At 36.3% G+C, this 16,907-nt stretch overlaps 1 protein-coding gene across 1 annotated transcript in view; it reads right to left on the reverse strand.

The window, feature by feature from the left end:
- Positions 1–258: 258 nt before the first annotated feature.
- Positions 259–16,907, reverse strand: part of LOC120636610 (RING finger and SPRY domain-containing protein 1-like) — a 31,120-nt gene continuing 14,471 nt past the window's right edge. The window contains exons 3-10 of the mRNA XM_039908158.1: positions 10,215–10,395; positions 9,623–9,793; positions 7,155–7,362; positions 4,816–5,075; positions 3,001–3,218; positions 2,637–2,781; positions 962–1,077; positions 259–346 (exon numbers count right to left, since the gene is read on the reverse strand). Coding sequence (XP_039764092.1) covers positions 259–346; positions 962–1,077; positions 2,637–2,781; positions 3,001–3,218; positions 4,816–5,075; positions 7,155–7,362; positions 9,623–9,793; positions 10,215–10,395 — 1,387 coding nt within the window. The remainder of the gene's footprint in view (positions 347–961; positions 1,078–2,636; positions 2,782–3,000; positions 3,219–4,815; positions 5,076–7,154; positions 7,363–9,622; positions 9,794–10,214; positions 10,396–16,907) is intronic.

Genomic DNA, 16,907 nt, shown 5'->3' on the forward strand with positions numbered 1-16,907 from the left:
AATTTCTTCCAATGAAGTTGACTCAGTTTCACAAAGCTGATTAGAGGAAACGTTAACATTATTTATGGAGTTGGTTGGGGACCGAGGGGCACTCCACGGATGTAAGTTCAGCTTTCGCCGCAAGGATATAATACGGAACAAGTTATCATCACTGTCTACTGAAACAGCACTGTCCGTCGGTGGAACCTGGTAAGAACAGGAAGGACGCGGACGTCGATGAGACAGCGCTCTGGCCTCATCGACCATCCGAGCGTGACGTCAGGCCATGTCCTTTTTTACTTGTATGATTACACATCTACACAACGGGCAAGACGTGATCTTTGATGTGCAGACTGAGCAAAAGCCACTGGAACAAGATACAATTCATAAGTTACGAAAATCAGACCAAACTACTACTCTATTAAAACACCATCCTTCCCTCCATTATAATTAATGCAAAAAAAGCGTAAAAGAAGGAACTCATTTTCACACTTTAAATTTTTTTTAAGTATTTTGTGTGCATTATTTTAAACAACTTACAATGTAATAACGGAATTACGCTCTAGAACTGTCCTTTTCGGCCAAAAACTATCTCTACCTATGCAAAAAATCTATGGTGGCGTGAAAATAGATTTTGTTCCGATGTACTAGTCTGCAATTTCAACTGATGGCATTATAATATGGAAACGTGCTTATCCGCACGAAAGGTTCTATAGTTAGGCCCAACTCGTTTCTTCACAGCATCGTATCGAAATACTTAATTGTTTGCTTATACTGCTAGGTAGACCACTTATAGGTGGGGTCGGTAACTTTATATACAACTTAGGTTGTCTTCTTAAGTCGAAGGTCATGATAATGATCACCTCCTAATAATTGCTGCTTAAGTTTGCTACCACTTCACCCTAGAAGCTGCATTGGAACAGCGCTGCGGGTCTGTCATTGGCTTTATGAAAGTCAACCCAAATATGACGATAAAACTTACTTATGTCCGCAGGGCTCAAGAATGCGTGAAGGAACGTTGTCGTAGCATATTGAACAACTATTATCGTTTTCTGCGATGTTCTTGAGTTTTTCCAAGTATAACCTCTTTGGTAGTATCTGCAAAAATCAATAATAAGAGAACTTAAGCAAACCTGCTTAACCAAAACGGTTCTATAAAACGACTGTTAATAGTTTATTCCTATTAAATATGGTATATTTCTATAGATATTTTTTATATACGAGGGGAGCTCCAAATGTTCGTGGAATGGAAGGGTTTGAAATAAAATGAAACAACAAAACTATTTTTCCTTTTCAACATAATCACCCTGAATTTGAATACATTTATTAGATCTATGAATTAATTTTTCTAAACCGTCGTAAAAATATTTTTTCTTTTGCCGCAAAATGAGCCAAAATTGCCTCCTTCATTATTATCCTCATTTTCGTCGGAAAATTTCCTTCCCTTTAAGTCTTTTTTTAAATTTGGGAACAAATAAAAATCACTTGGAGCCAGATCTGGACTGTAGGGTGGGTGGATTAGCGATTCGAAGCCATGTGTGAGCAGAGCAGCCATTGCAACTCTGCTCTTGTGAACCGGTGCGTTGTCTTGCAAAAGCAACACACCTTTGGTCAGTTTTCCTTGATGTTTTTCCTTGATGGACTCCTTTAATTTTCCTAGAATCGTTGCGTAGTATTCTCCTGTTATGGTCCTTCCCTTTTCTTTATAATCAATCAGTAGAATCTCTTCACAATCCCAAAAAACAGTTTCCATCAACTTTCCAGCCGACTCCAACGCTTTGAACTTCTTTGACGGTGGTGTCCCCTTTTTGTGCATGCATTCATTGCATGGACTCTTGTTTGGATTTAGGCTCAAAGTAATGAACCCATGTTTCATCTCTGGTAACAATTCGCTCCAAAATCTGTGCAGGCTCGTCTCTGAAGCGGCGTGAGTATTCTCGGAACCCATCTTGCACTGACTTTTGTCTTACCCAGATGGTCATGTAGAATTCGCAAAATGGTGGTATCTGATACTCCAACTAATGCAGATATCTGTTTTTTCTTTAAACGGGTATCTTCCAGTTCTTTACACTTTTTCGATTATGTTTGATGTGGTGGCCTCAACTGGCCTTCCTGAGCGAGGTCGTCTATAGACTCCCGACCATGTTTAAAAAGACCATGCCACTTGTAAATTATTGATATACTAGGGCACTGGTCCCCATAAACGGTTCCCATTTCATTTAAAATGTTTTGACCAGTCTTTCCTTGCTTGGTAAGGAATTTTATTACAGCACGGTGTTCAATTTTCTCCATAGTTTTAGTGTTCTTCCGGATTTACTTGTTTATCAGGCGAGTATTCGTAAACGAATGACGCAATTAAGCTGAAACTCAGCTTATATACCTACTAATGATGAGTCCGCAATTAGTATGACACTAAGCAAGCATCCCTATCCCCACTCCATCCCCTTCATTCCACAAACTTTTGGACCTCCCTGCGTATATAATATAAATTTTTTAAATAAAATTTAAATCTGCATTCCATAATGCCATTGGCATTAAATTTATGAAGGCGTAATTTTAAGCAGACGTAAATTAGGCCTTCATCAATTTAATAAGACAGAGCGTAATAAAAAGCGCCGAAAGCCTGTTTATAGTGGAAGTGAAAATATAAGTATTACCTGTTTCTGATCCACTCTAAGACAGCCAATATCATTGAAAGTTTTAAATTCTCGGTCCGTGGGCGGATACCTAAACATTTCGTATCCGAAGTTAAAACGGCATTGTTGGAATGCCATAAAAGTAGCGGCAGCGAAGAATTCGCGACTGAAATACAAAAAAATATCTTAATGATTTAATAAAAACATACTTTTTATTTTCAGTTTCTAATTTTCATCAGTTTCACAGCGATCAGTTGCGTATGTGTGGATAGCAGTTTGAAGGAATGGATCACGCCTGTTTAAAGTTCAAAAGGGTTTAAACCATTTTGGGCTTTTCTTCAAATTTGAATAAAGAATTTAAAAATATAATCCATACGTTACTTACTTGGTGGCTTCGAAGATCTCTCTACAAGTAGTTATGCGCTGTCCGTTGAGGGAAAATATGATTTCTTTATTGTCCAGGTCTAATAGGCAGCCCAAAACATCACCGGGTTGCCAAGAAGGAACTGAATCGATTGCCGAATGCTGTGCGTTATACCACACTTTTATCCGGCAACCATCGTATGATATCGAAAACCGGTCGTTGCCTACAATTCGATTTTCCTACAAAAGACGTAGGGTGTTACTAACAATATGTAACAAGGAGACGCAAGGTTTTAGGGTGAATAAGTCTACTTTATACGCAATTTTTAGCGCAGTGTCTGTTAGTTTGTAGTGAATATCGTTGGATGGAAGCCGGCAAGAAAATTAGCATTTCCTATTTTTTAACATCAACGTTTTACTGTATTGTTCATGTTCACCAATGTATTCATAATTATTCTGTCTTATCTTCTACCGAACGCATACAAATGCACGTGTAAAAGTGATTGAAAGTAATTGCAGTTAGTTAGGGTTGTCAGTAACAGTTGGTGATCAAGTACCCCCTATTCATTTAGCCTTTTATGTTATTATTATATATATCTTCATACATTTTAAATAAATTATTAGAATAAAAATATATAATATAATAATGTTCATTTTACTTTCTGGTTTCTATCTGTAAAACTTGTTAACTAATTACAAAATATCTATTTTAATTATAAACCATATTTAGAATCGGCCTTTCAGTTACCAATATAAAATATACAATATTCGAAGCCATGGGAAACCTCTCTTTTATTAGAAAAGAAGCGTGTGCTCAGCAATTGGACTATATTTCATAATGCGGCAAGGAGAAATCCGATTAAGATCATCATCATCATCATCATCATCAAAGCTCTACAGCCCTGGGTGGGCCTTGGCTTGGTCAAGCATATTTCTCCAGAGCTCCGAACTCCTAGAACCCTCATATCCCTCTCAACTCCATCACTCCAACGACCCCCAGGTCGTCCTTGGCCTCTACGCCCCTCCAAAGTGCCCTCCATCAACCTCTTTCTCTCGTGCCTTCCATGCGTTGCACATGCCCTGCCCATTGCATTCTTAACAGTTTAATAGGACTATTAAACTAAGGACGTAAGGACTTACAAAATTTGGTTCTTTAATTTTTTTAAGATCATACAACTTATATTATAGCTTTACGTTAAGGTTTGAAATACAACAAGAGCCTGCTATCTTGCTTATTACAGAGCCACCAACATGACGACTAGGTACGCAACATCAAATAGCGAAGAAAGATGCACTTATCGTGAGTTTATATGGTGCGTAATAATCGCACATAATATTTTCGCGCCAAGATTAAATAACAATGGCAAACTTACATTAATGTTAATTGAAATCAACAGTGTATGTAGGTACTGATATATTATAAAAAAAAAAAACTAAAATTAACATATGTAAAACTCGCTATTTCATTTTGTGAGTGATAAAATGGCACGTGTATGCTAAATTACTAATTAGAAAACAGAGTAAGAGAGCCGCTTCTGGGGATGAGCGAGAGTTGCGATTAGTTACCACCTAACTGCAAATGAAGCTATAAGTTCACGATGCAGAATGCGATAAGATCGAGCGATCAAGATATTTTTTTAAATTGCAATTAAAGTTGATTTTTGTAAAAGGCGATAAGTAAATATTATTTATTTAAATTTTATTTAAATGCTATTTATGTTACTAAAATATAATGCATAAAAGCCTTGACAAAATATTGGTACCCTTTTGGCAACCATATTCTCGCTCTACCCTAATCAGCGCTGCTAAGAAATAGTATAAGTAGTTATTCACTTACAGATGTTAAAAAGTGACTTCTCATTGTTGCAAAGCCGATGTACATTAAGCCGGGTGTAACGATCAGGGTCTCGAAATACCAGCAACCTTTGTTCACTTCTACGGTGCAACGTACACTTTCAAGAGCGTACAAGTCGCAGCGGGCCTCGAGTCCGTTGCTGGATATTTGTAAATAATCGTTGCCGTCTTGGGCATTTAGAATAGCGTGTATGCCACTCATGTCCACTGTTTCATAAGAGAGGCTTCTCCCCTCAATGATAACTGAAATCACATATATATATCTATTATTTAAAGCCAAAGGCCTTCAAACTTCGACGACTTGCTAATTCACAAGACGTCTTGGTGAGAACAAGACAGTGTGTCTGAGTTTCTTTTGTTTACACGGAGATGTTTGGAACACCGTGCTTAAGACGGTACGAGTCCGACATAACCAATGTGCCTCCCCGTGGCGCGGTGGTATCCTCGAAAATTACCCCACGAAAAAAAGGTCATAGTCGCAATAACTGTATTTTTCAATATTTGTCACGTAAGATCGAAACATCCTGACCGTTGCATCAGGATATTTATCATTATCCAATTAAATTCTCTTGAAATTATTTGAATCGCACTTTAGAAGTAACGACGGGTATCTAAATAAAATTGATGCAGTCTGAATGAACATACGCTTTGTTATCTACGTAGTCTAATACATAAATTTTAAAATTTTGTCAGGCGTCTACCTAAATTGCGGCTACCTAAATATTGTTCTGATGTTAATCCAGAATATTTGTAAGTGGAGTTTTAAACTCAAATCTTAAACGCGTAGTGTTAGGTACGAATCCTAGTATTGTATTATCGGCTAAGTGGTCGTCAGACTTGCTCATGAAGTGTGCCATACCAAGGTGAAATACGAAACATTATTAACAGGCAGAAGACATAAAAAATACGTTTCTTGTATGTCCCTTTCATTGACAATATGTTTTTAAATTTGATTAATAACTGAGTTTAGATTGCGTGATTGATTTTGTAGTGAAGTCACGCCGTGGTTTCAGTCGCACGCTATAGGTGTAACTGCGTTGTTGTAGCAGTTAGTATGTCCGGCCTTGGGTCATGAAATCTTGGATGCTATTTGCGCGATTTGGGAACGACAAGACAAAATTTCAGGGCCTTAGCTCATCGCCTTTTAGGCATTCACTTGGTGGAACCCAATCCTCAGTGGAGCAGCTTTTTTAAGTTAGAAATAAGAATGATATATTGTAATTAACTGAGTTTGTGCTTGTGCTTTTAGCTATTAAGTTTTATTGTCGGTAGCCGAGTCTGAGTGCAGCAACCATTGGAATCTATTATTACAATTGAATGCGAATGCAAAATTTCGTGTCCATGCTCTTAGCCGTTGAGGAATTCATTAGCTGGGAGCCAACTCTGAGTATAGTAGCCATAACTGGATTGAACGAATATAACGGTATAAATCCTTTTAAAATATGTAACAACAACAAACAAATGAAATGAATATTTAGCCTTTCAATGAAATATTTTAAATAATTTAAATTTTAACTGTTTTGGCCTGGTTAATAAGGAAAGCCAGCTTTATAGTTCTAAAAAGCATACTTAAACTAGCGGAGGCGGGAATTAAGACGCGGACGGAGAGACAGGCAGACTGAGGAGCGATAATTAAATAAATCGCTGTCTATCGACAGTAAGTTGTTATTGAGATAAACGATTTTCCACTCCGATAATGCAGATAGACAGTCCTAATTGGCATTGCAACGTGTGGCACGCTAATTGGGAGGATTTTTCTAAAGCTTATAATACCACTTTAGGTCTGAACACTATTTGATTGATCAAATCGGCTCACAAGCGCATTTTCCATTGGCAACTTTAATTTAACTAATGTGAAACGTTCTGCGATAGCTTTCAATAGTGTTTTGTTAGTAGAGTGGCTTTTAGGAATTAAAAAGTTTTTTTTCCATACAATTTCAATTTCATTTTCCACTAAAGATGGATTCTTCTGTAAGCTTTTAACATTTGACCCGACCCAAGGAAACACTGCGCGATTTGACTGAACTCGAACTAAAAACACATAAAGCATTTACAACACACGTTAGATTCTAATCTAAAATCTATATTGGGTAACATTCGCGACAACTACAAAGAACAGTGAGTTGCCAGTGTCTTTTTGCTCGGAAACAGGTGCGCTATGCTAACAACTATGGATTTCATAGAAACCCAAGAATATCAGCAGACATAGCTCAGTATCTAACGACGCTGAAGCGGCAGTGAGCGTCGCATTTGCTTGGAGGATCAATTTACCATGCGATTGAAATGTTCAGCAACAATTTTTTTATATGCAGATATACTTACATATGTTGTCCAGCGCCCATTTAGCGCAAAAGCCAACTTGTCGCCAATCGCAGTCGTTACTGTTATCATAATTCTCAAGGACCAGTAACGGATTCTCTGGACACTGATCCAAGCGACTTTTTATTTTTAACTTGTTCACAGAGGTGAGTGCGAATTTCTTTAATGCTATTAAAGCAAATAATACTATGCACGGTTCGTGGTGCAGGCTCTGAAAAATATGATAAACACAGTGTTATATAGTGATACTGTTTTGTATAGAACGAATTTGATTTTTATTATAAAGATATACTCGTACCATGCTTTGAACCTAAGTCATTTAATGCCAACTACCTACTGATAAGAAATCCAAAACACAACAAAAGAACCTACGAAATATATATTTACACAGATATACATGAATATTATTATGAGTTTTCTCAAACCAATAAATTATAAATAATATATAAACCAAAAAAACCAAAAAAAAAAACCCATTTTGAATAAAATTTGACTAGACTATCGACATGAATCTAAATACTTGATTCCCATAAAATTGTAGGCTTTATGGATTTATGTTAAAGGTTTGATACCATAATAATACTATTCTATAATTTTCAACAATGAAATTAATTTTTACAATAAAATAGTGGGAGAAGTTCAGCAAAACGAAACAGCAAATGTCCTCGTAACTTCGTCGGAGCGAGCGATTGAGAATACTTGAGCTACAATTTAAAGTGGAAATACAAATATGCAATAAGAAGAAACACGAGGATAGAAAAGCTAAAGAATTTGCGAAATAAAAGATAAGGAACTGCAAACATGGATCCTGTTCTCGCAGATTGTAATGTTCTTATTATATTTCACGTGTCATTTGATCCACCAAACTGCTGGGCCAACGTGGTGGTCACGGCCTTAACCCCTTCTCATTGTGGGAGGGGACTCGTGCCCTGTAGTGGGCCGGAAATGGGTTGAAGGAAGGTCCAAAATATATTAACACAAAAACTCTTTGTGGGGCTAAGCTTTATCAGGACATCCTAATTAAAACAGTCTTAGGGTTCAGAATCCAAGTGTGATGAAAAGTATTATAGCACATATTATATAACAAATAATTATTTAGTTTCCATGGTAACTTACAAAATGTGTAATGTATTCTATCGTGTTCTCTCCTATTATTGAATTACGTCATTAAACCATATATGTGCCTATTTGAATAAAGAAATATTTGACTTTGAATAAATAAATAAATAAATAAATAAATATACTACGACAATACACACATCGCCATCTAGCCCCAAAGAAAGCGTAGCTTCTGTTATGGGTACTAAGATGACTGATAAATATGAATAATATACATAAATACTTATAATGTATAGATAAACACCCAGACACTGAAAAACATTCATGTTCATCACACAAACATTGTCCAGTTGTGGGAATCGAACCCATGGCCTTAGCTCAGAAAGCAGGGTCGCTGCCCACTGCGCCAATCGGCCGTCGCTCTGCTCGAGCTTCTGCTCCTATCCTCGCTAGAATGCTCTGAGAGTTAATAAAGCTGTGGGAGGACATACATTTTCCGGGGAGTTAATATTTTCCCGCTTAGGCTAGCCGTGCCGAAGCCTACAAGCCGACATAAGATAGATATGTTCAAAACAACGTTTGTTTCAGGCGCAGAAACAGCTACGAAACCTCTCTTACCCTGTCTTGCCAGGAGGAGCTGGTCGGCGTCGAGAGGGAAGCTGCTAATGCTGTCCATTCAGGGACAGGGCAGATACAAGTTTAAACAAAGTAAGAACATACTGCGCTTTAGAAAAGTTTACCCATTACTGTTGTCATCAGTTTGTAATGTTTTACCAATTTGTTAATTAAGTAAAGCGGAGCGGATGAATTAGTAGACCTAATAGGGTGGTAAATGTAAATTAAAGATTTACTGAAGTAATCCTTCATCCGGTTGTTGCATTCATCTTACGATTTATATTAATGCTCACTTGAAGCCTCTACTTCTTCAGACTCATGTTTCCCCCAAAAGTTAAAGTATTGGGTGTTATGCAGACTGCCCGCAGGGTACAAACATTTTTTATGTTTGTAGCTCTTTGTATCTTATACATAAAAATAGTAGTAAAATGTTAACTTGATTTACGTAGAATTCAAAAGCTCAAAGTATTTCGAGCCCTTCGATTATTGCCAACTACTTAATTTCGATTAATAACACAAATTAGGAAATAAATTCTGCTTTCGTACACCCTCTATGTGTGTAATGAAAACAGATATTTCTGCGTGACAAGTGTTAGTTGGGATTCTAAATGCGAATGAGTGGTTTTATATTTGCGTCGCAGGAAGTCAGTGACCTATCTGCAAAGACCCTTGCAATTCTGTCATAACAGGACTACGTCGCTTGCGACTGCTTACATTAGACACTGCAGATTTTGCATTTTATATTGGTAAAAATACATCTGTCTTAGTTTGTGGAAATTGTTAAGCATAAAACATACCAAGTAGGCCAGCAAATAGTCCAGTGTATTCTCGGTGAGTATCGCTTCACTGTTAGGTCCGACTAACTTTTCAGCGATGCATCCTAAAGTGATGCAAATATTCCGCTCAACACGTGTCCTCTTGTGTCTCAGATTTGTGCGTTTAGCTGATAGTCCAAGGTACTGTGTCATCTGGTAAAAATGATAAAATTAAATATATATTCTATATATATGTTACTTAAAGGTAACGTAAAGGGTAATAGGGTAAACCCTCTACGGGTGCGAAATTTGTGTTGAAAGTTTGTATGAATGGCTTATGATGTTAAAATAATAAACTCGAATATTAGCGTTAAAGTAAAAATACCTTTTCTTTTTAAACCACCTTATATACGTCGCTACAATTTACGTGCTTTACTGTAGCTGTTCAAAATAAAGTTTCTTGATTTTCTCTTTAATGTAGAAACTAATTAAAATGCTCAGTATTATAATTCACGTAAATAGTCCTTTTTACTTTGACGGTAAAGTTTCATAGCTCTAAAAGGGCTTTAGTTTTGCGAGCGTTCTTACGTTCATACAAAAGGCTGCACTATAAATAGGAAACTAATTTACTCACCCTTATTACTGTTTCCTTAGACGGTAGAGGACACTCATCTAGTAATACAGAAATAGCTGCCGGGCCGAAAGGATCTTCTATGGGGATCACAGTTACCATGGATACTACCATTTGAATCCAACCGTCATCCTTGTCCGCTATAACATGCAGTTTCACAAGTGAGACTGATGATGCTTCGTTACTGTAACAACAAAAATTAGGTTAATATTTTTATCCACCTTCATTCACGTAACCTTATCTAATCGATATACAACTTAAGAGGATCTTTGAGATAGAACCGAAAGCGGTAAAGGGAAGGCGCTAGTATAACTCGTTAGTAGAAGGACAGAAGGACTGGATAATTTTTGGCGCAGAGGATCAACTTGGCTGTTCAGCACCGAAATGCAGACATCGATCTAGGCACCACTCAAGTTTCGGTTATATTTTAATTTTGTTATAAGGTATATTGTAATTTTTTAATAAAAAAATATATGATAATTGTTTAAGTAACTTAATTTATGTAAAAAACTTTCTAACTTTCTAGTTTTTGTTTCTAGCTCATTACACCGGTGAGCGGTGATAGCCCAGTGGGTGGTAGACTTCACTTTCGAAGGGCCGAGTTCGAATCCCAGTACGCATCTCTAACTTTTCTAAGTTATGTAAGTTTTAAATAATTAAAATGTCACTTGCTTCAAAGGCAAAGGACAACATCGTGAGGAAACCTGCATGCCTGAGAGTTCTACATAATGTTCTCAAAGGTGTGTGGAGTCCACCAATCCGTACTGGGTCATCGTGGTGGATTATGTCTTGAACCCCTTCTCATTGTGGGAGGAGACCCTTGCTCTGTAGAAGGCCGGTAATGGTTTGATATGATGACGATGACACCGGTAAGAATCCACGCTAGCCCTATTTTAGTTGAGTCTACCATTGAGAATGAGACATAGGACCTATAAAATCGTTCGTTTGGCATAAAAAATCGTACACGCTGTGAAGAGGTTGTATCGCTGTACATCGGATCTTACTAGCGAAGAAACATTGTTGATGGCTGTTTGATCAGGTCTTTAAGGACGTGTTCTGAGCATATTGTGTGTTCTGAGCGCTTAGTGTTCAGGTTGAGTAGTAGTTTATATAATAAAAAATAGAATAGCCAATATTCAATAAAACTTCTTACCAAACTGTTATAAAGAAGCTTCTTGGTTTTAATATTTTTAAAAACTTTTGCATTTCGCATAATAAAACCTAGCATTCTAGAAGCTCGCTTTGCAACATTTTTTATATGAGGGATAAATGTTAACTTCTGATCATATATTACCCCTAGATCTCTAAATATCTCTAGTTTTTCCAAAACGTGCATGTTTATATGATAGTCGTAGCTAAGCGATTTTAATTTTTTTTAAATTTGACATAAAAACATCTTTTCTTATTTAACTAAATTAAATATCAAACTGCTAAAGACACTACTTTAAACAAAATTGTAGGTTATGTTAAGTTCGGATGGCCCGATCAAATTGAATCGGATCGTTATAAACAATATCACTTAAGGCGGGAAAATATTTTTGTAGAACAGGGATGTTTGGTTATAATGATATAGAGTAATTATCCCTGCCAGCTTGCACGCCGCTGTGATGGACGAATTACATTCCGGGCATATAGGCGTTGTTAAGATGAAACAGCTGGCTCGGAACTATCTGTGGTAGAGCGGTACGCCGATATCAAGCGCGTGTGTCACGAGTGCACCGAGTGCGCCGCGCTGCGCGCACAGCTGCCGCCTGCGCCGCTGCACTCGTAGGAGTGGCCGGTGGAGCCTTGGTCGCGGCTGAACATTGACTTTATAGGTCCGTTTTGTAATAAATATTATTTAGTTCTTTGAGATGCTCATTCCAAATGGTTGGAAGTGGAACCAGTGCCAAATACTGCGGCAGCTACCGTTATTTCTTGCCTGCGCAAAATATTTGCCCGGTTCGGTCTATGCAAGGTCATTGTGAGCGACAATGGTCCACCATTTTCTTCATCCGAATTATTTGAATTTTTCATTATTTGAATAAAAATGGAATCAATATCATCCATCGAGTAACGGTGAAAACTATGTTAAAACTGTAAAGCTAGTATTAAAGCAGGCTATAATCGAAAACGAGAATTTAGAAAAAGCGTTATGTACATTTTTATTTATATACAGAAAATTGTACCACTCAAAAAGAACCCTCCGTGGCACTTTTGGGACACAGGTTACGCGGCAGGTTAGGTCTTTTACGACCGAATACCAGAGATGTCATTCGCGATAGACAATCAAGTCAAGTAGAACGTCGCGGTGGCTCATTGCGTGTAATGAGCACTGGAGACCACGTTCTGGTCCCGAACTATAATAATAATTTGGTAAAACGGAAAGAAGGTGTAGTGTTGGATAGAACCGGTCCCGTCTCCTATGTTGTCAAAACAGACGATGACAATCGTACTAGTAGAAGACACGTTGATCAGATACTTGACAAAAATTACAAAAAATCTAGGTATACTTTAACATGTGCTTAAGCGATTGTCTGTATCCACAAAAAAAGCAATAGTATGCGGGGATTTTAATGTTGATATTTTACTTAGTAATGCAACTACGACTAGGTTGCTAAACTTATTTAAATGTTTTAATTTAAATTATGCTTTTAGTGAACCTACTAGAATCACAGCAACCTCAGCATCATGTTTAGATAATATTTTTCTCAACTGTGATATCTTAGGTAAAAAGATAATAACCAACTTAAGATCAGATCATTGTGACCAACAAATTACTGTTTTGAATAATATAAACAAAGATGAACATATCGTCAAGTGTAGGCCGACGACGAAGTGTATAACTAAGAGCAAATTGACGCGATTCAAAGGTGAAATATCATCCAAAATTCCTGCCCTTGTCTTTAAGAACGGTCATCCGGACAGCATTTATGGTACGCTCTTTAATATTATAGAAAATGAATTTAACAAAATATTCAATTTCAAACATATAGATTTTAATAAAAAAATAAAGTTTAGCGATTGGGCAACTATTGGCATATACAAAAGTAGAGATAATTTGTATGAGCTCTATAGTGAAAAACAATATAACCATACTCCAGCTTTCCTACAACACGTAAAAATGTACTCTAAAACGGTTAAGAACGTTTGCTTTCATGCTAAGTCGCTATACTTTAAGGATCAAATCATAAAATCGGATAACAAAGTACAAACAACCTGGAAAATTGTTAATAATGAAACTGGGAAAGCTAAATCTCGCAACGTAAACTTTGAATTAATTAAAATAAAGTTACCGCTGACAGTGAGGTTGCAAGTACCTTTGAAAACTTTTTTCAGAGTGTTCCTATTTTGTTGACTGATTCACTTAATTCTTCACCTACTGCAGCTCAGAGTTTATTGAGGAACAACGTTAATGAGTGCAACGTTTTATTTAATTTTAAACATATATCTGCATATGATATAATAAAGAATTTTAAGTTGTTGAAACAGAAAAAAACCGGTGATTTATGGGGTATGTCTGTAATGGTAATATCTAACATTATAGACGTTATTGCCCCTTACTTAGCCATACTTTTTAATGAATGTGTTGATAGAGGTTCTTTTCCAAATTTAATGAAACATAGTAAACTTATACCTCTATTTAAATCTGGCAATAAAAACGACATTAACAATTACAGACCCATTTCAATCTTACCAGCTCTTAGTAAGGTCTTTGAAAAAATTATATTAAATCAACTTTTGAATCACTTCAATGTAAATAACTTACTACATCCGGAGCTGTACGGTTTTACTAAAGGTCGTAGCACCACGGATGCAGGCGCTAAACTTTTAAAACATGTGTACGATGCCTGGGAACGTTCGCAGAATGCCATTGGTGTTTGTTTTTTGTGATCTATCCAAAGCATTCGATTGTGTTGATCATAAAACCTTGCTTCTTAAACTAGCCCATTATGGTATCAAAAACGTTGCACTAAATTTGGTTGCCTCTTATCTCAGTGACAGAACCCAAAGGGTTTGCATAAAAGACATTAAGTCGCAGGGGTCGGCTACGTCAATGGGTGTCCCACGGGGTTCAATCTTGGGTCCCTTTCTATTTTTGGTGTATATAAATGATCTACCACACCATGTCAGTGAAACCTGTGACATTGTACTGTTTGCTGATGATACATCTCTAATTAAACTGATAGAGGTAGAGACAACTCTGACGATGTAAGCCGTGCTATGTCGCATGTGTCGCACTGGTTTACTGTCAATAATTTACTTTTAAATGCAAAAAAAACTAAGTGTGTGGAATTTATTTTACCAAATGTAAAGAAAGTTAATAAAAATATAATAATAAATGGAGAATCACTAAAAATGGAAGATTCCACAGTTTTTCTGGGCATGACCTTGGATTGTAAGCTTCACTGGGGTACCCATATAGATACACTAGCAGGTAAACTAAGCTCGGCTGCCTACGCCGTCAGGAAAATTAGACAGATTACTGACGTAGAAACAGCTAGACTTGTTTACTTCGCGTACATTCATAGTGTGATGTCTTACGGGATATTATTATGGGGCAAAGCTGCTGATATTGAAACTATATTCATATTGCAGAAAAGAGCTGTACGGTCAATATATAAACTTAAATCACGTGAATCCCTCCGTGAAAAATTTAAAGAAATTGGTATACTTACGGTAGCCTCACAATACATTTATAACAATATAGTATTTGTAAGACAACATATTAGTCTTTATAAACAAAAAGTGGATATAAACAGTCGACTTACAAGAAATGGTCATAAATTAGTGACATCTGCATATCGTCTGCGAAAGGTGCAGAAGTCATTGGTGGGATTGAGTATACGCTTTTATAATATGATTCCTAAGGTAATTTTGGACCTACCAATGCATAAGTTTAAAGAATGTGTTAAAACACATTTATTACAGCGAGGTTATTATACAATTGATGAGTTTCTTAATGACAAGGTTGCTTGGAAGCAATGTTTCATCTCTCACAAGATAGAAAAATGAATGTTAAAATATAAAATATAAATTTTTGATGTTGGAAAAGAGCAACTGCTGAGTTTCTTGTCGGTAGAATCTGCCTTCCGAACCGGTGGTAGAGTCACTACACACGGACTGACTTGACGTTTCAAAAGTGCTTGTATTAGGCCTACTTGAAATAAATGAATTTTGAATTTTGATTTTTTTTTGAATTTTCAGGCATGGTGGATAGTGAAAACACGGGAGAAACAGAGATGAATGATGAAGCATTCAAAAGTTTCGATAATTCTGTTGTCGGTTCGTCTCCTGTAACAGATACAGAAAATCAGCTAGTAAAGGCACCTTCACCTTCACAAGTGATTCCCAATACTAATAGTCCTCTTCGTATGGTATTAAGACCGCGGGTCAAAAAGATGACGTAATTGTAATTAAATAAGCTATGTAAATATTTAGTTTTTTGGCTTTAATGTAAATCTAATTGTTAAATGTAGAGAAGAGCAGTGTAATGTAGGTAGTTTAATAAATAGCCCGTACTTAATTACGTTGTTCTACCAATAAACCATTCTGCGTTAGTCCGTCTTTTTATTAAGTACATTAAAAATACAAAAGGTTTGCAACACCTGACGTAAATAAGCTCCTTACCATCTATTTCAAGTAAGAAGTTAAATAATATTTACTCATCGGTAAAGGCTTTGAAAAAAAAATCTTTAAGCGTCATCAAAACGACAGAAATGTCTCCTGTACATTAACATATATTTCTTTTGAAGCTTTTTCGATAGAAGGTTCTGAGAGAAACGGTTTTAAATTACTCTTAATGAAGCCCAATTGACGTATACCCAACGGCGGATGCAGGCACTAAACTTGTTTAAGGCTTGGGCCCTAAACAAGTTTAGTGCCTGCATCCGTCGTGCTACGATCTTCAGTAAAACGGCATTGCTCAGGGTGTAAGTTACACACTAAACTGATATAAAAGTAGATTCAGCACAATTATTTCACAAGATTTACTTAGAGCTGTTAAAAGATTGGGATAGGTCTGTAATTGTTTACGTCATTTTTATAACTAGATTTAAATAAAGGAATGGTTTGGGAAAGTACCAATATCAATGCATTCATTGCAAAAAATTGCTAAATGAGGAGCAATGACTTCAATAATGTTTGATTTTACTATTACAGACATAATTGAGTTATGTCGGTAAAAGTAATATCAAACATTATTGAGATCACTTGTTTTCTTCAATTTTTAGAACATGAAGTTTGTAGTGATATTCGATGCATCTCTATATGTTTAAAATCAAATAAAACGTTGCACTCATTAATGTTGTCTCTTTATAAATTCTAATCGGTTCTAAGCGAGTAATTTACATAACAATAACATTCTGAAAAAGTTTTTAAAAAGAACTAAAAATGTACGTCCCGTGCTTTAGTTTTTTCAGATTCATTATTAACAATTTTCTAGGTTGTTTGTATTTGGTTTTCAGATTTTATTATCCGATTTCTTAATGTATAGCGACTTAGCATATTTACAAACGATTTTAAAATGCTAGAGTCTGATTATATTGTTTTTCATCATACAACTTCAACCTGCTTTTGTAAATGTTTTGGCTACTATAGGTAGTAGCCCAGCCACTAAAATGAAAATCTATGTATTCAAAACATTGAAGAGCGTACAATAGAGAATATCGGTATGACAGTTTTACAACGACGAGAGTATTGGCTGATGTTTCGCCT

The sequence above is a fragment of the Pararge aegeria genome, chromosome Z (genome assembly GCF_905163445.1).
Source record: "Pararge aegeria chromosome Z, ilParAegt1.1, whole genome shotgun sequence".
Classification (NCBI taxonomy): Eukaryota; Metazoa; Arthropoda; class Insecta; order Lepidoptera; family Nymphalidae; genus Pararge; species Pararge aegeria.